This window comes from Helicoverpa armigera, chromosome 27, assembly GCF_030705265.1.
Source record: "Helicoverpa armigera isolate CAAS_96S chromosome 27, ASM3070526v1, whole genome shotgun sequence".
Classification (NCBI taxonomy): Eukaryota; Metazoa; Arthropoda; class Insecta; order Lepidoptera; family Noctuidae; genus Helicoverpa; species Helicoverpa armigera.
The window spans coordinates 521360-546742 of NC_087146.1; the positions used below are offsets into that span (position 1 = coordinate 521360).

General features: G+C 38.9%; 2 protein-coding genes across 3 annotated transcripts in view; one reads left to right on the forward strand and one right to left on the reverse strand.

Moving 5' to 3' along the window:
- The window catches only part of Da (daughterless), a 136860-nt gene extending 133586 nt beyond the window's left edge, over positions 1–3274 (reverse strand). For both annotated transcript variants that reach the window (XM_021334590.3, XM_021334589.3), the window contains exon 1: positions 3145–3274. In XM_021334590.3, coding sequence (XP_021190265.3) covers positions 3145–3226 — 82 coding nt within the window. In that variant the 5' untranslated portion in view covers positions 3227–3274. The remainder of the gene's footprint in view (positions 1–3144) is intronic.
- A 667-nt stretch (positions 3275–3941) lies between these two features.
- Positions 3942–24460, forward strand: LOC110376179 (ATP-dependent zinc metalloprotease YME1L). The gene is made up of 17 exons (XM_064042016.1): positions 3942–4147; positions 4248–4426; positions 7178–7354; positions 7875–8014; positions 8817–8963; positions 10087–10219; positions 10834–10936; positions 11517–11727; positions 12351–12451; positions 13016–13144; positions 14055–14218; positions 15178–15343; positions 15670–15752; positions 16407–16507; positions 21459–21610; positions 22447–22553; positions 23048–24460. The coding sequence occupies exons 1-17, from the start codon at positions 4112–4114 to the stop codon at positions 23208–23210; spliced, it is 2292 nt and encodes a 763-aa protein (XP_063898086.1). The 5' UTR covers positions 3942–4111; the 3' UTR covers positions 23211–24460.
- Positions 24461–25383: the final 923 nt, after the last annotated feature.

Below are 25383 nucleotides of genomic sequence, written 5' to 3' on the forward strand. Positions count from 1 at the left end.
ATTTAAATTTAGAAGCTAAATGATACGATAATGAATCCTCGAAAATGAGGAATTCCCGAGGGATGACGTACAATTTGTTTTATCGTCTTAACTGTTTTTTTTACATCTACTTATCCTGAAATAACTATAATTCAACGAATTACTAATTGGTATAAGTATTAGTTAAGTTATTTAGTTCTTGAGGTATGCGATAGATGGCGCTGTTTTTAAAACGTGGTAACGATGGGTTTTTAAAATACGTAAGAAGTGGAATGATAGCTTTTTAAAACGTGGTGACGTTGTTTTTTTTAAGATACGTAAGAAGTGCAATGATATCTCGCGCTTTAACCTGTAACATACGCCATCGACGAAAACAAACGTACACGATAAAACAGAACAGTAAAACGGAGACATGTGTGAACCGGCCGTTAAGGTGTTTTGAAATCAGTGGGGCCCAGTAGAGCCAGGGCCAGCCGGGGCTGCGGGTTGTTCGAAAGAGATACCGCGGCCCTGGTATATAAAAGGCCTAGGACGGAACACGACGATTTTAGTCAGTAAGAGTCTGACACTCCCTCACCGCTGCTAACCCACAGCGGGAGGGGTCATTTGATGATTTTAAGTCGCTAAAAAAAAAAAGGTGTTTTGAAACATGATGCATGGAGAGTTTTTGGCCAAACTTAAAGGCCAAACTCTAAGGGTTGCTGGAGTACACTTTGAAAAACATTGTTTTTCGCATGGTCAGCTCTATGTAGCGTGTTCCCGGGTTTCCAGTGCCCAAAATCTGCATGTTTTTGCTCCACAAGGGAAAACGTATAATATAATGTACCATTCAGTTTTGGTTTAACAACTAATCGTATCCAGCGTTACATCGCGCTTCTTAGATTTTTCCGTGGGAATGAGAAGTTTTCTTATAGTTGTGATTTATACCGCAATATAACCGAATTCCACGCGGGCGAAGCCGCGGGCGGAAAGCTAGTAGTCACATAAATTCGACATTCACGGCAAGTTGCACCTATATGGTGAACCACCTTTAACTGAACCATTTTCCGCTGTCAAAATGCTGTCTTGACCAATGGCCGGCAATTAAACGGCTGGTTATGGTTTATTGGTGCAACCAAGTCTTAATCTTCATTGTACATTATTTTACTGACTAGTTACTACTTATGCATAATGAATGAATGTTTACAAATATTGTCGAAACAATGGTCAGATACAGGAGTACAATCAAGACTCTAGATTGTAGGCAAACAATGTCTTTGGACTTTCAATGGGATTTTTGTCAAATTCGCAATTGGAAAATGTATGAAATGGCATTGAAATGTTGAAAAAAACTAAAATTATGTAATCTTGCTGATCAAGGTCGAAAAGAGTTGAAAAATTGTCAGTGAACCCTATGACCCTGATGAGGGACAACCGGACATGATTATACATATACATACATGTAATTCAAAATCTTCTGCAGTTGTTATGGGCACTATAAAGCCAGTTATTCTTACCAAGGTGTTGAGTTGCCCAGGTAACTGGGTTGAGGATCAGGAAGACACGTCTTTCCACATAGCATACTTATACAGGTGCATCAATTTAGACTGGAAGCCAACTTAAACATAGTTGGGTAAGGCTAAGCATATAAATAGAAGAACTAATAATAATGAAATCCATTAAGTAATAATTAAGTATTTAAAAGGCTGAGCTTAAAGCTCACTGAATTAGGTAAATCAGTGCATTTAAAATAGCAATTATGTCTTCAAAAACTATAAAAGCTATTATTCAAGTCTTAAAAAATTCAATTATAATGCAAAATGTGCTAATTTTGCACTTTGCTGCATAAAAACAAATAGTTGATGACATAGAACTAGGAAATTATGTCAGGTTTATATGTTAATGATGTCTTAAAAATATAGTTGTTCTTGAAATATCTGGGTAATTAACTCATCATCTGCTTAGCCTTTTCCCAACTATGTTGGGGTCGGCTTTCAGTCTAACCGGATGCAGCTGAGTACCAGTGTTTTACAAGGAGAGACTGCCTATCTGACCTCCTCGACCCAGTTACTTGGGCAACCCAATACCCCTAGGTAAAACTGGTTGACAGACCTACGGGCTCATACTTCTTTTATTTGGGTAATTAATTATCAATGATAAATATAATAAAAATAGAATAATTATTTGATTAAGAAGTGGTTATTACAGTACATGAAGTAAATAGCCAAGCATGATATCATATTAGAACACAAGAAATTATTGAAATTATAACAAAAGTGTAGTAGTAGTAAATACAAAGTACATAATGATTCATTTCAATATATTGCAACAATGTAAAACTGAATCATTGCATTATGTATCTAGATCAATATCAAATGTATTAGAAAAATAATGTGACTGACATATTAAGCAGATATATTCATCCATCAACATTTATTTCTATATTGCAGAAAATTCCTAACATTATATTCATCAAGGCAAATCTTTTTTAAAATAGTGCATGCATAGCACGCATAGTCGATTCCATAGACGCTCGATGCCCGCGCCTAATGTGTGTAAATAAACAAAAAAATTACGCTGTAAACACTGGCACAAAGAGAACATAAAAACAACGATTCGCGAACTAAATACCCGTGAACACCTCTACGGGACAGGCTGACAACGTTGTCTCCATTGATACTTACGGTCGAGAAAAAAAAAATGCATCAAGCCACTTGCACGCACCAAGACCACCTTTTTCTTAAGAAATATATGCGAAAATTACCCTTTTTCGTATCAAACACGATAGTATTACCTTACCGGAGCGTGGATAAAGGCCCCAATGTAAATAAATCCCGTGAAACAATTCAGATTCGCACTGAAATCGTTGTAGCACAATGGTACAGGCACATTTGATGTCGTCGTATACGATCAAAACATAGCCTCTATACGCCTAAAACGCGTTCTTAAGGCATCCTACATAATTAAAACGCATACGTTAATGATTGCAGAAGGTTAACAACTGCTTTTGGTACGCGTAGGTTGGATTTTTCGGAAGTATTTTGAAAAAATGCTGTTGCTTTTCAACACAGTAATGGCATAACACGCAAACACTATGACTGATTTTCACAATGAAACAATTCACTGAACCGCGAAAGTTTGTTCGAGGAACGCGAGACGAGCCACGGTATGCATTTTCTCACTCACCTTGTTGTTTATTAGCTATTTTATTGAAACAGTTTTGAAAAACTTCATATAAATGCATAGGCTCGTCATCGCTCGTCGCCATTTTGGATTCTACTGTCCAAAATAAAGCATTGACAATATAGAGCACTAATTAAATGACGGACTGTTCGAAAACTATAGAAGATAATCAAAAAGTATATTTTATTATTACATAGTTTGAAATTAGAAACTTATAATAAAATGTAGCTCTTTTCTATTTAAATACAATAGACTTCAACTATAAGAAATACTACCCAAAGTGGAATTCATCGTTACTTCGACTAAATAAGGCTACGCGACCGTAATTATAATATAATGTAATAAAATAAACATATGTTTATTATTGATTAAATAAATATCCATTTTTATGTTTTCGTAAGTATTAGTAACAAAAAGCATTAAAAATATGATATTCAAAAGTTTTAAAAATAATTTTATTTTTGATGAGTGACCTCATTCATAAAAATAACCATAGACAGCTATTTAGTGATGCACTTATCATTTCAAGTCGATTGACTTATGTATTCTCAACGTGTTGTTTCAGATACAATAATCTACTATTAAATTAATTTATCGTACCTTTGCTGTAGCTTCTAAAAAGTGAATTTATGAGAAACTATACTTCAAGATTTTGCTTATAACTTTGAGCTTACACACAGAACAGAGATCCAAAGATTTTATGTTCGTAAAGATCTGTTAATTATCTATATTTCAATAAGTATTTTTTGTAACTACCCTATTGTCCAAAAGCAATACAGAGTTCAATGGGAATTTTGACATTTGATAATTTCCAATTAGTAATTTTATTAGTTTCGTTATGTTAGTCACGAACACATCACTAAAGCCATTTTTTTTTCTCTGCGAAAATTAAGTTTGACGTGAGAGCCTACAAAATTTTCGAGTGCACTTCAATATAGAAAAAAACACTCAATAACCATCTACATGTAACATGTTCTCATTGAATTCTTTAAACACCCAAAACCAGGTAAACAATCATTAGCAGCCGTCTAACGTCGTAAAACAATAATTTCTTGTGCAAAAACCAAAACTGTTTTGTCACTAAATATAACCTTTTGTCATTGCAGATTTTAGTTAGTTTTAGCCAATTATCTTCAAGATATTCAAGTGTTTTTCGACATCGTAAGCAAAACAGCGGGAAAAATAAAAATGTGAGGGGGCAAGAGGGTTCAGTCGCACATGACGCAATAGTTTGTCAGGAAAGTCTCGAGGAAACTATCAGGAACTTTGATAAGAATGTCTTAAGGTACGTACGGGTGACCGACAAGGCTGAATAAGGCTATGCTTTTGCTTGTTATGTAAACCAACTGTAGATTATTGTTGATGGCGTATGAAAACAATCCTAATTTAAACGTTGCACCATTTTAAAATGATAATTTCGCATTAAATTTTGCTAGAAATGAAAGAATAGCCTTAGTATTATGTAAGGTAGGTTTGTTATTAGCATAAAGAGTCAAATGTTTTCATTTGAGATGGCATTAGTGTGTAAACAGAGTCTATTGTTAGCCTATGTTCTCTATTACAACACTGACTTTGTCCTTAGCAGAATAGACTTTTAAAATAGCTGCAAATAGTCGTTTAAATAGTATAGAGGTGATAGTAACACCATTTAAAATGTACTTGAAAATCAATGAAAGTGAGTGATTATAGTTCTTGTTTATTGTTTCAATTTTAATGTCTTTCATGCACACGTAAATAAGACTTAGTATAAATAAAGTTTTTAGATGAAAATAAGTCAATCTATTCATGCTTATATTGATACTATGAGATGTTTATATTTGAATCTATTTTCTATGCTAATATAATAAAGAGGAATCATTTTTAGTTTGTTTGTGGCTCCGAAACTAACAAACGGATTTCAAAACCTTCGGTCGCAATCAGAAAGCTACACTCTTCCCGAGTAACACAGGCTATATTTTATCCCGTTACGGGCAGTAGTTCCCAAGAGACGCAGGTGAAACCACAGTAAAACAATATAATATAAAAACATGTATGTTTGCCAACAATAATACAAGAGGCCAGACAAATGAATGTCAATGCTGTTTACATTGAAATAAGGTTGAAATTTGAATAATTTGAGAATATTTAATTCTGTCTGTATATTGACCTCTCGTGTAGTAAAGTTTATTTATTTTGGACTTTAACTTTGGCTACTAAAGGTTGAAAATACGTTCTATCCTACTTTTACTACTATATTAATTCTAAAATGTTACTTTATTTAGCTAAGTCATTGTATATTTATAATATCTTATGACAACTGTTGAATCTGAGAGTTGGGTGAACTGTTAGTAAATAGGTATGTTATATCTGCACTACTGGTTTGTATGTAATTACATGAAACTGTTTTGGATGAAGTCATGGTGGCCTAGTGGGTAAAGAACCAACCTTTCGAGTATGAGGGTGTGGGTTCGATTCAGGTCAAAGTTGCATTGGTCAGGCAAGTACCAATGGAACTTTTCTAAGTCTGTATGTACTTTCTAAGTATATCTTAGACACCAATGGCTGATAAAAAGGTGAAGGAAAACATCTTGAGGAAACCTGGAAAATTAAGTCTGAAATTACCAACCCGCATTGAGCAAGCGTGGAGATTAATGCTCAATCCTTCTCCGTGTGAGAGGAGGCCTCTGCCCAGCAGTGGGACGCTGTAACAGTTTTGGATGTCAATTGTTTTCATGCAGTTGCTGCTTGTGCGTTCAGTTGCTGTAGTCAGTAGCTAATATTCAAAATGTATCTTTACATACAGTTACCTAGCAATGAGTCATTTGTTGTCATTGTCTTTTATTGTCGAAATTAACATTTTATGCTGTCATTGATATTAAGAATGCCAGCAACCATTTAAATATTGATTCAACGAAAGGTGAAAAGGTTATTGACCTGATACATACATACTAGCTACCTACACTAACAAATATTGCATAAAAACTGATTATTATTTTATTATTATTACTCATTTATTTGCAGACCGAGGTCCATAGTGTTAGTAAATACATTAAAACTTATTAAACTATTGTTAGTAGGTACACATAAAGAAACAAAAACAACTACACATAAATATTATTTTAGATTATATTTTCAAAATAAAATAATCATCAAATTGACAGTTTTTTTCCAAATTCAAAAGAAAACTACTGCGATTTGCAACTTTTTTAAATTCATAATCAGTTTTACCTAAGTGTAATCTGTAACTGGGTTGTGGAGGTCAGATGGGCAGTCAAAATCGATTTTCTTTTTCTTTCTGCATCAATTTTTGTATACATATAATTATAATAGTATTATGTATCTTATTTGTTTATGTGACCTCATAAAGTGAGAGAGATAATGTAATGGTTCTAATTATGTATTGCTTATTTACTTTCTAGAGTCTCAATTTACTTACATAAAATTACATTGTGTATACAATTATTAACAATGACTGGCGTTTTTTATTTCATAATTTTATGTTAATTAACAAAACGAGGCAAAAAATTGTTCTTTGTATGGGAATATCCTCTTAAAATATTTTATTCATGTTTTTAGTATTTGTTTCAACAATAGTAATACATCGTTTGTGAAAACTACACCTTGGTGGTACACGGTCGGAAAGATAGATAGCTAGTACTGACCATACGCAAGATGTTAAATGATTCACTTTGGACACACAAGTTTATTAATTGTACAAATCCTCCTATACACAAAAATATTGATGTTGATCATATGTAATCTGATAACTTCACTAGCTTCCGCCCGCGGCTTCGCCCGCATCGAGTTCGGTTACATCGTGTTTCCAATAGAACTCTTCTAAAGTCCGGGATAACAACTATCCTATGTTCTTTCTCAAGGTCAACTCTATCTCTGTACCAAATTTCATTAAAATCAGTTCAGTGGTTTAGAGGTGAAAGCGTAACAGACAGAGTTACTTTCGCATTTATAATATTAGTAGGGATTTTCAGGCCTACGTTTAGCAGTGGCCGGCAGTCAATCATGATGCTGATGTACTTATTTTTTTTTTATATTCTAGTGAGATGAAAACCATAGAGTTTCGTACCCTGGCGACTCGGGCGTGTCGTCCGCGGCTGCGAGACCTGGCGTCCGCGCGGAAGGTGTCCCACATATCCGCGGACAGCTTCGAGCAGAACAAGAATGGGTGGCAACATGTGCCTGCGGTCACTGTGGACTTTACTGGCAAACGCACGAGGTGAGTTTGATATGTTTGATAATCGGCCTAGCCTTTTCAGAACTCAAAAATGTCTTAACTGGAGACAGATAATTAAAGCTAAAGCATATTCCATCTGACCTCCTAAACTCAGTTACCCAGGTACCTAATCCTTGGTAGGATTTGTCCGACTTTCTGGGTGATCTGTAAGGACTGACAGAATTTCTGGGCTACCACAATTTTTCCTTAAAAGATTAGCTGACTTCGCAGGACCATCATCCTCCGAGCCTCCTTCCCAATATGTCGGCTTCCAGTCAGAAAGAGAGAGCGCACCTGTGGTCACTATTTCTTCACTCTTAGCCTGATGGGACGAGAGATGAGAGAGAACGTGCTTTCCAATGCACGGGTGTGGTAATCACCAACTTCTAGGCTTTCCAGATTGCTTCGTGAAAGTTTCTCATACCTACAGAGCTAATTTGGTCCAATCCTAGATTCTAACCCAAGAGAAAAGTGTATAGTTACTGTTAATTTCTTTTAACATTTTTATTAATTCAATCCACAGACTAAACATACACGAGAACTTCAGCCGCCTGCTACTAGGCGGGGGTACGTTCCAGTTCGCCGTGCAGACGCGCGGGTTCAAGACCGAGCGCGGCATACACGCCGACCTCAAGCGGAACCCTAACCTCATTAATAGGCTACGTGAGTTTATATTTAGCATCTATATTCATATTAAGAAATGGTAACTTTTTAAGTTTGTCGGGTGATGTGATGTCGGGAATAATCTTTGGAACCGCTGGTCGGATTTCCAAAATTCTTTCCACGGGACGCGGGTGCAACCGCAGCAAAACTGGTAGTAGGTACCGGTACGTAATAAAGAGGAAATGTTTTTTTGTTTGAACCGTAAAGGCTCCGAAAAATAATGAACCGATTTGAAAATATCTTCCATTGTTAGGAAGATCTACACTATTTATGCTGAACATTCAACCGCTAGAAACCGCCTAGTATGTTATAAATTGAGCGTTTTTTAGGAGTCGGTGTAAAAACGTTGACTGAAAACTGTAATTATGCTGTGAAATTATAATGCTTATTGATACTGGCGCGCAATATAATGTAATCGTTCTTCTAGAATGTAGCGAAATTAACTTTATGTCAATTGACTAACAGATTACATACTAGCCAAGATTTTACTGTCGAATTTTTTGGCATACATGCTGTTTTATATATAAAACAGAATTGAAACTGCACTGAAGCATGAATACACCTAAGGCTCTAGACCGCAATTCAACTGCAATCAGCAAGTTTGGGTTGCAGTTCTATTGCAGACGTGACAACTGCACTTGAACTGCAATTTGTGGTTGGATAGCAGTTGAAATGCGTTCCTTCTGTCTAGTAGAGACTTACAGCTTTGTATGGGACAAAGTGTTCCAACAGAAATAATTATCATAGTCTAACAGAAATAATTATCATAGCCTACCTTATCTAATTTGTCGTTTACTTCCAGGCCTGAGCGCCCAGGAGCCAGACAAGCAGCAGCAATGCCCGGAGGTGGCTCCTCGCTTAGACAAGCTGCTCAACGAGGACTCTTCACATCTCACGCACCAGCAGAAGGACAAGATCAAGATCGCCTTCGCTGAGGGGTATCTTGCAGGTATGTAGTGAACAAGCCAGTTGACAAGCAGCAGCAATGCCCGGAGGTGGCTCCTCGCTTAGACAAGCTGCTCAACGAGGACTCTTCACATCTCACGCACCAGCAGAAGGACAAGATCAAGATCGCCTTCGCTGAGGGGTATCTTGCAGGTATGTAGTGAACAAGCCAGTTGACAAGCAGCAGCAATGCCCGGAGGTGGCTCCTCGCTTAGACAAGCTGCTCAACGAGGACTCTTCACATCTCACGCACCAGCAGAAGGACAAGATCAAGATCGCCTTCGCTGAGGGGTATCTTGCAGGTATGTAGTGAACAAGCCAGTTGACAAGCAGCAGCAATGCCCGGAGGTGGCTCCTCGCTTAGACAAGCTGCTCAACGAGGACTCTTCACATCTCACGCACCAGCAGAAGGACAAGATCAAGATCGCCTTCGCTGAGGGGTATCTTGCAGGTATGTACTTCATCATCATCTTCCGAGCCTTTTTTCTCAACTATGTTGGGGTGGGTTTCCAGTCTAACTGGATTCAGCTGTGTACCAGTGTTTTACAAGGAGTGACTGCAATATCAGGACTACTCAACCCAGTTACCCGGGCAACCCGATACCCCTTGGTTAGACTGACGTCAGACTTACTGGCTGCTGACTACACGTAATGACTGCCGAAGATGTTCAAACGACAGCTGCTTAGTATATTGGCTCAATTATGTATATGTTTCACTATTTAACTATAACAATAACTAAATCAAATCCAGCCGTATACTTACCGCTTATTAGTCAAATTGGCGATTTGACCATTCCTATTTTTTGGCTATTATATTACTGTAAATTATGATCCCTGGCAGTGACATCTATACTAATATTATAAAGCTGAAGAGTTTGTTTGAACGCGCTAATCTCAGGAACTACTGGTCCGATTTGAAAAATTCTTTCAGTATTAGCTAGCCCATTTATCGAGGAAAGCTATAGGCTACTTTTTATCCGGGTTCGTGCCGAGGTTCCCACGGGATGCCGGTGAAAACGCTGGCATTATCTATATTGCGAAAGAAGTAAATAAAATAATTTTCCTAATTTATTTGTTACTATGTTTTTCATTAAAAAATTTTACATGAACTTTGTTTGTCTCCCCCAGGTTCCCACCCCGACAACGTCCGCGGCACTAAAGCCTCAAAATACCTGAAGCTGGTGCAGCAACTCCTCACCATCGTGCTGTTCCTAGCCATCTTCGTCAGCCTCATGGCGTCCGTCAGCGGCACTGTCTTCAGGTATACCTCATCATCATGCTCTGAGCCTTCCCAACTATGTTGGGGTCGGCTTCCAGTCTAACTGGATGCAGCTGAGTACCAGTGTGCCACATGGAGCGACTGCCTATCTGATCTCTTCAACCCAGTTACCCGGACAACCCAATACCCCTTGGTTAGACTAGCGTCGGACTGACTAGCTTCTGACTACCCGTACCGACTGCCAAGGATGGTCAATGACAGCCGGGACCTACAGTTTATTTATTTTTTTGATGAAACACAGATATAGGAAATAATAGAAAATGCTTTACAATTGTAGTACAGTTCACATCAAGTAATTTTGTACTGCTGTAGTAAGTAGCTATTTGATGCCTCAAGATAAAAAAAAAATAGTAAAAAAGCCATTCATTCTAAGTAGACTGAATCAGCACTTTTTCAACGTCAAAATTACCAAGAAACAGTCCAAAACCGTCCACTCTTCACCCCTTCCTATGTGTTTTTGCCAATAAAGATATGGTGGAATAAACTCGTTGAGTAAAACAGTTAATCACTACATGGTGGTATAAAACAAAGTCGGTTCTCTGTCCCTATATCCCGTTGTCTCTTTGATAACTTAATATTTCTCGATACTTGTGCAGGATCCAGCTGGGCAACCAGGTGGAGGTTGACCCTGAGGACATCTCCGTCACCTTCGAGGACGTCAAGGGCGCTGACGAAGCTAAACAGGAGCTTAAGGATGTTGTATGTATATGTAGTTAAAGTTTTACTGCGATTTGACCTGTGTTATGTGGGTATTATTTTGTGCACCCGGATGAAATATAGGCTATGACATTGTGGGTTAGTGAAGCCTCAGTACAGTGAGAAAGTTCTTACAATTTAAATATAACCTGATAAACTTTTAAAAGTAAAATAAATATGTTAAAAACTAGTTTGTTTTTGACGGAAGTTATAAAGATCAGGCCGCATCTGTTAACATACGTAAAAAAAATAGACGTTATATTTTAATTTGCTTACAGTCCAAGCATCACCTGATGTGTTACTTAAAAGTCTTTCTGTTGCAATTATTCTGAAATATAAGAAAGATATAGAATTATAACTATTTAAGCAGCTTTTGAAGTTAAAATTGGCTAAATATTTAGTCTCAATACCATTTATCATAGTATTTAGTATCAATTGAAATGTACAAGCTTCTCAACAATCAGACTCAATATTGCTTCAACATATTTATTTTATTTTTTTAATTATTTATTTGTCCCAAACACCTAAGGGTAAATGTTATAACACTGAATTACACACTAATACATACTCCAATCTCCCCCAGGTGGAATTCCTAAAGTCTCCAGAAAAGTTCTCGACCCTCGGCGGCAAGTTACCCAAGGGGGTGCTACTGGTGGGCCCCCCCGGCACCGGCAAGACGCTGCTGGCGCGGGCCGTCGCTGGAGAGGCCAGGGTGCCCTTCTTCCACGCTGCAGGACCTGAGTTTGATGAGATACTGGTCGGCCAGGGGGCGAGGCGTGTTAGGGATTTGTTCAGTAAGTCAAATTACTTAAATTCACATATCTTATATAAGGTAATTGCCTGAACTAGGTAGTCCTGCGTTTCAGGCGAAAAAAGCACAATACTAACTAATAATACATCTCAAAAGTCATGTAAAAATGTAAAGTGTAGAACATAAATCATACTCCTGCCCTTATCCCAATTTTATTTGGGGTCCCCGCAGCTTGTTTTCTCTTTCCATACTCTTCTATCTGCCGTCATCTCGCAAGTAACATTCTTTCTAACTTTACACACTCCATCCATCGTTTCTTTGGTCTTCCTCTTCCCCTATACCCGTCCACGTTCATGCTCCTTCGAAAGCCCTATATGCATCAGAGCCGCGTTAACTCTTTCAAACAATCCCGCAGCCCCGGCAGGCTTTTGCCCTGATAGATCCCGCTAAAACAACTGACTTCAAATTCATCAGAAAAGTTATTAAACTAAAGCCATAATATATGTTTTGTCATCACTCCATTCAATTAAACTAGAACAACAAAAACTAGAAAAACACACAAAGAAAAGGCTCCTATAATTCCTGAAATGAGCAACAAATGAACTTTTCAGATTTACTATACGAGTGCATATATACTAATTATTTGTAAATATATTTTGTTTGTAGAAGCGGCCAAAGAACGTGCTCCGTGCGTGATATTCATAGACGAGATAGACTCCGTCGGTGCCAAGCGGACCAACAGTGTACTACACCCATATGCTAACCAGGTAAGAGTTGGTGAAAGGGAGCTTTTTGAAGATGGAGAGGGTGCCAATGGGTTCATGGGACTAAAACCCGTCAACGGAGTAAGGAAAGATGAGCGGATATGGTGATCAAAACGATCGGTTACATGAACTAATAAGACGTTCGGGTTATTCGAGACATCTGTCAACGCTTTTTGTACAAAAATGATAGCGTTGAAAGAAGGCGTCTACGGGTGGAGACGGTAACGTTTCTCGTCCCCTGCACTCTCGCATGTTCTCGCGCTACTTTCTTAGGTTTTCCGTTATGGCACCTCCGCTAATCATTTTGTTCTCCATAGTAACATAGGGGGATAAATGTAATTGATGTGAAAAAAGAGTATGTTCATTAATAACTGTGAGTGATGATGAGTATGAACGTGGATGGATATTATATTGAAAGAGGACGTCCAAGCAAACCGGTTGATTTGTGTGTTCTTAAAGTTAAAACGTACCGTTGATTCCTTCTGAAAAAAATGTTGTTTGACCACTTTACGTAACATCTTGTATATAATATTTTCTTTACATAATTTTCCATATATTTCTTTACAGACAATAAACCAGCTACTATCAGAGATGGACGGCTTCCACCAGAACGAGGGCGTCATAGTGCTCGGCGCCACCAACCGCCGCGACGACCTGGACCAGGCGCTGCTGCGGCCCGGACGCTTCGACGTTGAGGTACTGTCCAGTTGAACAGCCGGCTAGCCCTCAGAGCTCTGCCTCATTGAGACGCCATGGCGACGTCGCCAGCGACGCACGTCTGGCTTCGAAGGTCGCCAAGTCGAGTGACCATGGCGTCTCGACAGTCCATTGTTTACGTTGTCGCTGAAGAAATCGCACGCTGACTGGCGACCACACTGGCGACTGAGTAAGCGAGGTGCACTTTACCGTGTACATTATAGCTGCCAGAGTATCCAGAAGCCACGTAGAGATCTGTAGCTCATGGCCATGCTTCCAATTTGGCGACAACGCCAAATTTTAATCGTCGCCAAGTGAGTTAGGTTCCATAAATTTCAATATTAACTGCTTCGATATGTAGCCGGCGACGTCGCCATTGGCGTCCTAATGAGGCAGAGCTCTTACCATGTTGTATAGTTGCCAGTGTAACACCGCCGCGACGACCTGGACCAATTAATACCAAATTTCTATCTTTGATAAGCAAAAAACAACAGATCGATAGAATATTGGGTATATTATTTTTATTTTATACATTTTGGATGTCCGCAATGTTGGATTTAAGTCACGTGACATTTTTTTCGTATTTCTGACAACAAACCCTTTAATTTGATGCCCATATCATCGGGGTGGATTTCAAACAGCCAGTCCACCATCTTGGGCAGGCCGCCATATTGGGTTTGTAATTACGTTTCTTAGCTATTCATGTGTGTGTGCATTTCATCCTAATCGAAGACCAGGAAGTGGGTCTAATCTAGATTCCAAGATTTTCTAACATACATAGTTACAAGTTAAGCTAATAAAGTATTTCTTCTTCTTCTTCTTCTCAGCGTTTATCCCGTCTTGTGACGGGGTCCGCTTTCTAATAGCTAATAAAGTATTTGCAGACTAAAATATATTCGTTTCTTCCCAGGTAAACGTACCAACCCCAGACTACGGAGGTCGTCGCGAGATCTTAGAACTGTACCTCGCTCGGGTTCGAGCACATCCGGAGGTGGACTGCGACGTGCTGGCGAGAGGGACCACTGGCTTCACTGGCGCCGACTTGGAGAATATGGTCAATCAGGCTGCGCTAAAGTAAGTATATTACTCATCTATTTATTTAACAGTTTATGTACACAGTTACATACAAAACACAGACAAGAATACAGTTTTTCCCACTCGCCGCGATTGAAACCACGGGAAATAAGCTAGTATACTATATCGGGTGTTTCGTACCGAATCACATAAAATCCTATCACATATACTCTATGAGAGTCTATGGCGAATTGTAAAAAAATACCTAATGCAATTAGTGGTTTAGCCACAGGAGTCACTTTATCGTTTTTATCATAATTTACAACATCATGTGTAAGGCAGAGATAAAAGTACATAGGTGTAGTATACATATAATGGAGTACATAGGGGTAGTAAATAATGAAGTACATAATGGAGTACATATCGGTAGTACATAATAGAGTACATAATGAAGTACATAGGGGTAGTACATAATAGAGTACATACGGGTACTATATAATGAAGTACATAGGGGTAGTACATGAGGGAGTACATAGGTTAGGAGTATCGAATGTTTGACCAGTTGACAGCTGTCAGTTTTCAATGGAGAATTTCCGTTGACTGTAGGTACTGACTGACTCTTATATGGTGTTCTAATTTTCGCAAATTTTTATTCTTTTAACTTTGTTTGAAAAAATATTCTTTTATTTTTGATCCTTAACATACCTATACAGATATATTTTTTTAAATCCAAACTAATATTATAAATGCGAAAGTAACTCTGTCTGTCTGTCTGTCTTTTCTTCACGCCTAAACTACTGAACCGATTTGTGTGAAATTTGGTACAGACATAGTTTGAAACTTGAGAAAGGACATAGGATAGTTTTTATTACAAAAATAAAATAAAAATAAAATTATTCCGGACATATAGCGCCATCTATTGGTCAAATCAAAAGTCTGCTGGTAGTCACTATTCCACGCGAACGAAGTTGCGGGCAAAAGCTAGTTTGCACATATAAAACAGTCCGCTATTCCCCCAGGGCAGCAATAGACGGCGCTAAGACAGTCACGATGAAGTACTTAGAAGACGCCCGGGATAAAGTGCTGATGGGCCCCGAGCGACGCTCGCGGCTGCCCGACGAGGAAGCTAATACTATCACCGCCTACCACGAGGGCGGACATGCTATTGTGGCGTACTTCACTAAGGTATACAGCAGTATATAGTTATCGGCACGAATCTTGAGCTCTGACCTTCACGTCAAGTAATTTATTGGGTCCCTTTTGTGGTATGAAGTGAGGCGCGGGGGCGGGCTAAAGCGGTGATTGGCCCGCAGTGCATCGCGTCATAGACGTCACTCGGGATTGGTTCTTGTGTCTGCGCAAATGCTTGTGCACTATAATATGTCTTGCGCAGCTGGCTGATTTCCTTATATGAGAACAGCCGCCGTAGCCGGTAATCTGCTTGGAAGACATCAACACTATCCATGTCTTCTTTCAATAACTAAAAAAGTAATAATAATTGTTTGTTGTAGGACTCACATCCACTACACAAGGTGACGATCATACCGCGCGGCCCCTCACTTGGACACACCGCATACATACCTGCTAAAGAAAGGTAAATATTACTTACTTGTTACTCACAGATTTAGAACATATTCAGATGGAAAGTATTATAGATTCTTCCTCAAGTTAAATTGTGTATTTCTCCTAGATAACAGGATCAATTAATCAGCTAGTTTCGATTTCAGTACGAGTCGTCTAGTTGAATGTTAAACTCAAAGTCATGTCAAATGTTTAATACAAGTCGTTTGAATGAATGAATTACCATTTAGGCACGTTGGCTGTTCACATATTCTTTGTTAATTTCATTTGTTCCTTTAAATACTTGAAGTAACCAAGGTCTTTTTTTTTCAAGCTGTCTTTTTTTTTTGCATCCATTTAATTCTTCTGTCTCGATTTACTTCTTTCTTTTTAAATGTTTTGTTAAGAAAAAAATATGTAGAATAATACATCAAGAACCGCACTGTGGACACCCTCCACGGGACATAAGGCTGTCTGTCCACGGAGCGGAGCTAGGCTGCGGAGTGGAGAAACTGAGAAATATTAACCAATAGGATTGCACAAAATATTGTGAATATTTCTCAGTTTCTCCACTCCGCAGCCTAGCTCCGCTCCGGTGGACAGGCAGCCTTAGACCTTAAAGAAGAGACACCAAGAAAAAAACAAAGATATAATTTTATTTAGTAAAACCGTAGCGCTTGTGTGTCAGATACCACGTGACGAAGCAGCAGCTGCTTGCGATGATGGACACCATGATGGGAGGCCGGGCCGCTGAGGAACTCGTCTTCGGACCTGAGAAGATCACATCCGGTTAGTGGGATATACTAGTTTTATAATATTGGCAGTACTACAAACTATTTTCAATATTGTCATTAAGAAAAACTACTTAGGTGCCTCGGTCTAGACGTTAATTTCTGGTGGATGCAATCAACTTTATTTTGCCACCAACTTCAAGGTTTTTTTTTTGCTTTTTAGTGTTTTTTCTTCATTATTTTATGTTATCAGCAAACACATATTGAGATGAATTGGTCAAAATCATCCATAGTTTGTTTTTTCAAATTCAAATTCAAATAATTTATTTCAGACATGTGTCCATAGTGTTAGTATACAAAATAACTTAAAGACTAGTGTTAGTAATACATAATTAATAGCAACTAAAGACGATAATTTGTGTGGATCCTCACCCAATGACGCAGCAGAGGGGAGTCCCACCGATCAGAAAACACGTTCAGGAGACTGTTGGTGGCGGCGCGAAGCCGGCTTTTCATGGAGGCAGCTCTTTTTCTTATAATCGCGTAGAAATCGTCTGTGTGGGCCTCCGCAAACATACCGGACGCACTACAACGCCACGCCCGCCCCAACAGTATCCTGAACGCATTATTATATTGGACACGCAGATCACTGTATGTCCTCTGCGTAAAACTGGTCCAAAGACTGCACGTGTAAAAAGACTGGCAGAAGGCTTTGAATAGAGTTATTTTGACGTCATTAGTACAACGTGCAAATCTTCGAACCAGCATATTACATCGAACGGCCAGCGATCTGCGTTCCCTCTCTATATCTACGTTATCCCTGAGGTCCTCAGTGACCCAGTGACCCAAGTACTTGAACCTCGAAACCCAAGCTAAGGAAGCGCCACAGAGTGGCACACCGGGGACATCAGAATAATTAATGGCACTCGCCTTAAACATCATAAGCTCGCTCTTCTTCACATTGTACTTGAGCCCATGGGCCACTGCATACGACTCACAGATCGCAACAAGTGTCCTCAAAGCACCAATCGATGGGCTCAGCAGCACCATGTCATCTGCATAACTAATATTATTCATACAAATGTCATCAATATGACATCCAACTCTGGTACTGCTGAGCTCACCGATCAGTCGGTTTATGTACAAGTTAAAGAGGCGGGGTGAGCTCAACCCCCCCTGCCTCACGCCGCACTCCAGCCGGTACACATCCGAATGAGCCTCCGCCCATCTAACACTGTTTCTCTGGTTATCATACCAGTAACGAAACAAGGATGTTACTTCATTCGGAAGTTCAGTATCGCTCTGCAATTTATCCCACAGTACGTCATAGGACACAAGGTCAAACGCCTTTGACAGGTCCAAAAAACAAGCAAAAACAGGTGTTTTTCGGGAAGTATAATATTGGACAGTTTGCTTAAGGCACAGAATGGCACTCTCCGTAGATAGACCGGGTTTGAACCCAAACTGCGCATCATGGAGTTCAATGTGTTTAGCCAACTGTTGATCAAGCAAACTGTCCAAGATCTTCGCAACTATCGTGGCCAACGAAATAGGCCTGTAATTGGACACGTCAGAGGCGTCCCCCGTCCTGTCCTTAATAACCGGCACTACCACCGTTTGCATAAGGTCCTGAGGTAAATAATGATGACTTAGGCACAAATTAAAAAGCAAAGCCAGAACCCTATACAGATGTAGCCCAGCATGTTTAAGGTGCTCGATGCTAAGGCCGTCGTGGCCTGGCGACTTACCTCTTGTCATGCTTTTTATAACGGCCGCAACCTGTTTAGCTGTAAACCTTATGGCAAGTTCACCAGAACCCGAACACCCCCCTCCATCGGACACCCGCCGCCCTGTTTGCAAGAGAGACTGAACTCTAAAATGATTTTGAAAAAGGTTGGCAATTTCTTTAGGTTCACTCAGACCCCCCACACTCGCAGGGAGACTCGGCTTGGGCTTTAATTTATTTGTTGATTTCCAAAATGTTGAAAAATCTTTTTTAGTATGACTATTTGCCAAAATATCTAATTTAATCTGTCGTTGATTGCTTTGAACACATTTTAATTTAGTCTTAAATATTCTTCGTGTTTCACGCATTTTCTGATATATAGTCCCCTGTGTAGGGGAACCATGCAATAGCCAAGTCTGATAATGTGTACGAGCCTCCCTATGAGCGCTGCTGACATATTTGTTCCAACCTGTGATATATTTGTGCCTTCTAATGCGATCACTGCCAACATATGTATACACGGCACTGTCTTGGAGGGTCGATACAATATCAAAATACAAATTATCTATTAATTTAAAATGGTCTTCATCATTACATGTTTTACGAGAACACTCTATACATTGACTGGGGAAATCTATTAATTTTAATTTATCATTGCAATACTTATAATATTTATTAATTTGTTCACTACGTCTTTCACCCCAACGTACTTTATTACTAAAAGAATTTTGAGCTGAAACTGACTTCTGGTTGACTTTAGTTAAGTTACATTCAAACAAAACAGGATAATGATCTGATTGGTACACCCCATATGCGACTGATGCATTAGTCACCAAGTCTTTGGCTGCACTTGTTATCAAACAATGATCTAGCCAACGCCGCGAGCCGCTAGCCTGACAAACAAACGTATGCGTATTCTTAGGTAGAAGCTCATAGTCGGCGCAAAACCACGTCTGCTCATTACATACAGACATAAGTTCACAAAAAAAATCGCGAGCCGGGGTTAGCATTAAAGTCTCCCAATATAACTACACACTCAATACCACTACTTTCAATTATGGCTATGATCTCACTGAGTGTTTGTGTGAATAAAGTTAAATGTTCACTCTTACCGTTATCATAGGGCATATATACTGAAAATATCAACATAGCACGGTTTTCGTATTCAACTTTTATGGCCACTAATCGGTCACTTAAGCACTTCACTATCGATACTGATGAAAACACTGATTTTCTCCATAGCAGTGCCACGCCGCCGTGAGGTCTGCCTGTAATCACTTTGACAGACGTGTCGATAGCCGACTTGCCGTTGTACGCGAAGTTGTCGTCTAGGTTTCCTAGGAATCCTACATCATGCGGCCAGATCCAGGTCTCTTGGAGTGCAATGATGTCGGCACTCTTGCATAGGGTTCTTACACAATCTGCTGATCTATTCACACCTTTACAATTAAAAGTGGATATTATTATTCTACTTCTATCATTCACAGCCATTCTTTGAAGGTGTCTTTATTGTAGATGGGAGCCGAGACTTATCGGAATCATTATTCTTTTTAAAAAACACAAATCGACTGAAACGTATTCCTTCAGGCCAAAGACTGTCGTCTAAAAAGGTGTCTAGTTTGTTTTTGGAGACAAATACCTTAAAAGCATTATATGTCCTTTCTGTCTTCATGTTTATTTTCTCCAGCTTTACGTTTAACCCAGTCTTAGTTTTAATGTAATCACAAATGTCAGTATCTTTTGTGTGTTTATCAACATTCGAAATAAAAAGCGGTAAAAACGTTTCCGCTGCTTTAAAATTTGCCGCTGGAGTAGACTGAGCCTTGCCGGTCTTATCAGTGAATCGATTCCTTAATCTTTTATTTTGAACAACTGTCCATTGGACATCCTGTCCCCTTTCTTTCCATTCCCCCCTGCTTGCTACTTCGGCCATAGTTAATTGTTTACTCACAATATCGGTAACATTCACATCATTACTATTCAACAAAGTTGAGTTTACGGGAGCTTGTGCAACAGAGCTATCCGCAGCCACGCTTGCATGACAGAGAGAACGATATTGCATCGTATTGTTTAAGTCTGGCAAGCTGTTATCTGTGCGAGCGCTACGAGTGTTTGATAACGGAGCCGACTGCAGCGGTACGGTGTTTACTTCACACGGCGGCGACGGTGGCGATGACTCAGAAACATGCGACAGTCCAAACGGTCCGCTGTCTAACAGATACCCTCCTCTATTACGCATATTAATATTCGAATTAATATATGACACGGGGCTATTTATGGAGGGTTTATCCTTCTTTTGTTGAATTTCTAATTCCTCTTTCTTCACATAATTTACTTTTATCTGATTTATTTCTTCACGCAGTAGCACTAAATCTTTTAATAACTTAGTCACGTCGATATGATCGAAACAAACGGGAGGTAATTTCTCTAAGTTGTAGGCCACAAAAATCGGTAATTGATCAGGCTCAGCTGTTTTTAACACCATCAGCATATCTTCAAGATCCTTTTCCTTTTTCTGTTTACGTCTCGTCACAAGCTTATGTTTTGTTTTAGACGACGAAAACAGTAACTTTTTTGCATTGTCAATATCTTCTTCAGAGAATGCCGATACACAAACTCTTATTAAACTTTCATTGTCCATCACATCGAGTTTATTGCGAATAAACGCTAGCACCTCACAGATTACTACGTTACAATTAACACACTTAAGTGTATTTACACTATTCTCGGACATTGTCATAACTTTATTTCGCAGCGACCGCTCATTAGTGCGCGAGCGCGAAGACTGAATTTTTATCTTGAATGCGTAGGTAGGCAGGTATTCATAGAAGAGTTGTACATAAGACAAAAAAGTTGCACTCGCTGCGCTTTAAAAAACTGGCTGAAATGGATCGTATTTTCACAACCGTAAAAGCACAAAGGCATTAATATAAAGAACAAAATGTGTCGTTATTTAATATGCGTAAAAAAGCTCCCCAATTTCAGTTTGACTTGTGATTCAAATAGTATAGCTTTTGTAATTCCGCGTTCTGGATACTGAAGAAGTACGCGAATCATCTTATCTGCTCAGCCTTTTGGGGTCTACCCACTCCGTTGCGGGCGGCTTTCAGTCTAACCGGATCCAGTGTTCTACAAGAAGCGACTGCCTCCTCTTACCTTTATGATCGATCGATTCAGGTGGTTTTGACCTAGCCACGAGTCTTTCGAGGAAATACCTACTTATGCGAAATTCCTTCAGTATTTTTTTGAACACGTTTTTATATTTCTGTCTTCGGTGTTCCAGGCGCATCATCAGACTTAAAGCAGGCGACGTCAATAGCATGTCACATGGTGCGTGAGTGGGGCATGAGCGAGAAGGTGGGGCTGCGGACCATGGAGTCCTCCCGCACCGCGCTGCAGCAGAGCGAGCAGCTCGGCCCCTACACCAACGAGCTGGTCAGTATACCTCAGCATCAGCCTGCAGCAGCATCTGCCACATGAGCGAGGAGGTGGGGCTGCGGACCCAGGACCTCGTGGACAGTAGTCGTACTATGAGACAACTAGACCAACGAGGCAGTATACCTCATCATCAGACACGGTCATCAGGTCAAACTTGTCCGTTGCTGGACTTCTCCCTGCCCCACGCTGAGGATTTTGTTGGTAAATGCAGTGTGGAATATGCTAAGTTGTGGTGATGCTGCTGCCCATCTCGGAGTAAGGCATTTACGAGTAGTATCCCACTGTCATCATCTCATCCGAGCCTTTTTGCCAACTAAGTTGGGGTTGGCTTCCAGACTTACCTAATGCAGCTGAGTACCAATGTCTTACAAGGAGTGACTGCAATATCAGGACTACTCAACCCAGTTACCCAAGCAACCCAATACCCCTTGGTGAAACTGGTTTCCAGAATGTATGTCTTCTGACTACCCGTAACGACTGCCAATGGTGTTCATGTGAAAGCGGGGACCTACAGTTTAACGTGCCATCCTAAACACAGTCATCGTCCAAGTTATACTTACTGCTACTTGCCTAAGATTGGATCTTTACCCACTAGGCCACTACGACACCTATCACCACTCAACCCGGGCAGCCCGATACCCCTTGGTAAAATTAGTTGTCAGTCACCACATATGCATGGCTTCTGCTAATGCACGCTACGAATAGGTGCACATTTTTAAAAGAAAGAGCTGCTTACATATAAATTTCCCCACTTGGTTAAAAATAGCCTATATACTATTTGGTATAATGAATTTATTATCTTTTTATTATATAAGTGTGTTGTGTGTGTGCAGGTGGACGGTGAAATCAAGAAGATCCTGTCGGACAGCTACGACCGCGCCAAGGCCATCCTGCGCAACCACGCCAAGGAGCACAAGGCGCTAGCTGAGGCGCTACTCAAGTACGGATTATGCTCCTACTAATAAATTGATATTGTGATTGTGGAACTATAAAAGAGGGCAACTTCAGGGATAGCATTTAGTACTGATACTACTACTTGATTTTAGGGAAACAATTTAGTTTTTTTTAATTAATTGCAAACTAGCTGTTCCCCGTGGTTTCGTGGAAAATGACTGCCAGTAAACGGGTAAAATGTTCTACCTGTATTCCAATTTTATTTAAATCGGTTCAGTAGTTTTGGGCGTAATAGCGCGGAAGACGCAGAGATAGATACTTTAAGGATAATATTTTGACATATCAAGATTGTCTGTAAACTGCCAGAACCCAGCTATTTAGTAACATATTACTCTTCGAAACAGCTTATAAAGGCAACTTTTTAATCTAGGACCAAACCGTGTCAAACATTCTGGTGGTACCATTAAACCAGCCACGAGCCTCATTTCTTTTAATTTTTCTTATGTAGTAACATTAACGATAATCTCAATTCATCCACAGATACGAAACTCTAGACGCAGACGACATAAAAGCCATAATGAACGGCGAGAAAATCAAAGTAGAACGTCATGGGCGGCCCAACAAGGAGCCCTCCCCCAGCTCCGCCCCCTCCGCGCCCTCGGGGGCCGGGCTCCTCGGCAGCCCCCACCCCGCCCCCGCCTAGCCACCCCACAACCCCCACATGTGCAAATTGAAAATTTTGCAGGCACCATCTGTAAAAGATTTGAAAATAAAAATAAGTAAAACATGCTATGATTAGTCAGAGTTTGATTGTAGCTAGATATTGTAATTTATGCCTTCAGGTAATGAGAAGTGAGACCGTTACAAAATAGTTGTAATTTTAAGACGTTCTGTTCAGTCGAGGTATAACTCATGTACGATCTTTAAATATGTATAAAGTAATTATGTAAAGAAAAAAGTTCCCAAAACATTATTTTTCTGAGTGTATGAGATTTTTCAAGTGCTTTAAATATGAATTTGTTATTAATTTTGAAGCACTACATATGGATTAATTATGTTTTACAAAATAGTTTCATCCTTAGACTCTTTTGGCCTTACTACAAAATCTTAGACACCTGTTGAACACCTAGCTAAAGAAAATATGGCTGCAAAACGGGCCTTATTTTTTTAGACAAGTGTTCAACGGACGTTTAAACGTTTTTGTGGTACGAGGGATTAATTTTAATAAAAACCAAACTATAACCAGCCGTATACTTCCCGCCCATTGGTCAAATTACTAATTTTCCGTCAATTTGTCTTGTCAACTCTATAACTTGTTGTAATTTGTGGAGATGAAAAATAAACTGTTTTGATTTGAAATTGGCGATCTGACAACTGAAAATGGTTCGGTTATAATTTTAGTTAACTGACCAATACTAACAGAAAAATAAATAAATAAAAGTGCCAATGTTAAAGTGAGATAAAGCTATAGAAAGTATAGTATCATCACTTTTGCACAAATTAACTAGACCTTTGCATCATTTGTGTTAATATCGTCGAAATCGGTTCAGACGTTTTCGGGTTTCCATTTCATTTCTATTTAATATTTATGTTGATGTTATTCTTTAAAAAATCTTCGCCCAGGCTCTACTCTGCTGACTTTTTGTAATATTTCTTACAAAAATAATCATTCCTTATAAAATGATTTGCCAAAAAAAATTTTTTTTGCTCATTTCCTTGGTGTAAAATAATAGTTACAAAAATCAGATTATTACTTAAATAAGACTTAAGAATTAATAAGTAAGATAAAAAAAATATCCCCAAGATAATATATGGGTTATACCTTTAATATTATTTTCCAGTTTTATTTTTATTTGAGAAACACGGAAGAAGCAATATGATAAATATATAGTCTAAATAGATATTTTGTGTATTTGTAAAGAGGAATATCAATAAAAAATTAAAACTGGTAAATGTTATTTATTTACCCTCTTTTGGTTTGAACCGAATATGGACTCAAAAAATCAATGTTTACAATAACAGGGTCAAAAAAAATCTTAAACTGATAAATGAACTATGAATGAGAAAAACGTACGAATACCGTGAGAATACGTTTTGATAGTGAGGTAACTGTCATCCCGCGGTTTCACTTCGTTTTTCTCGTAAATATTCTAAATTTTCGTACCTGAATAAAATATGTTATTACTTATTAGGGGATAATGAAAGTTTCAAATCGGTTCCGTAGTTCCGGAGCCTTAAGGCAGGGTACAAACAAAAAATGATTCCTCTTTATTATATTAGTATACCTACATTTACCTCAAAGAATCCAACATTATTTTTAGCATACAAAATCAATCTTAATTTCTAATAAGAAAAAAAACAAAAATCCAAAGCTGCAATAATTGTCAAAATAAAATTAAAAGTTTCATTTCAAAATGTCTATAAATTGCAAGATTTTATTGTTTTAGTGACCAATAAATTGTTTAATATGAAAAGATCTTTTATTCGGTGAGACGTCCTAAGGCCTTCGTCGTATAAAGCCTTCATACCAAGTAAGTACGTTTTAAGTAGGTACATGTATTTTTCAGGATCATTCTACACATATAGTAGAACTAGGTGAACTTACCCCGTGTTTCCACCCGCATCCAGAGCGAACTATTTCCCGCAACAGAATAAGCCTAGTAGTAGCCTATATTCTTGAATTATTTAGATATATGAATAGGAAAGCTTAAAGTCGTTACTCTGAATAAAAACAAATTAGGTAGGAGGATAAAATATAGTTGACCGGACTTACCATTCAATAATACTAACGTTGTCTGCTTCCTTCAATTCTCTTTTTACCATCACTGAGTCTTAAAAATTGTTCTAAACCACGTCTTAGCAGACCTTGGTCAAAA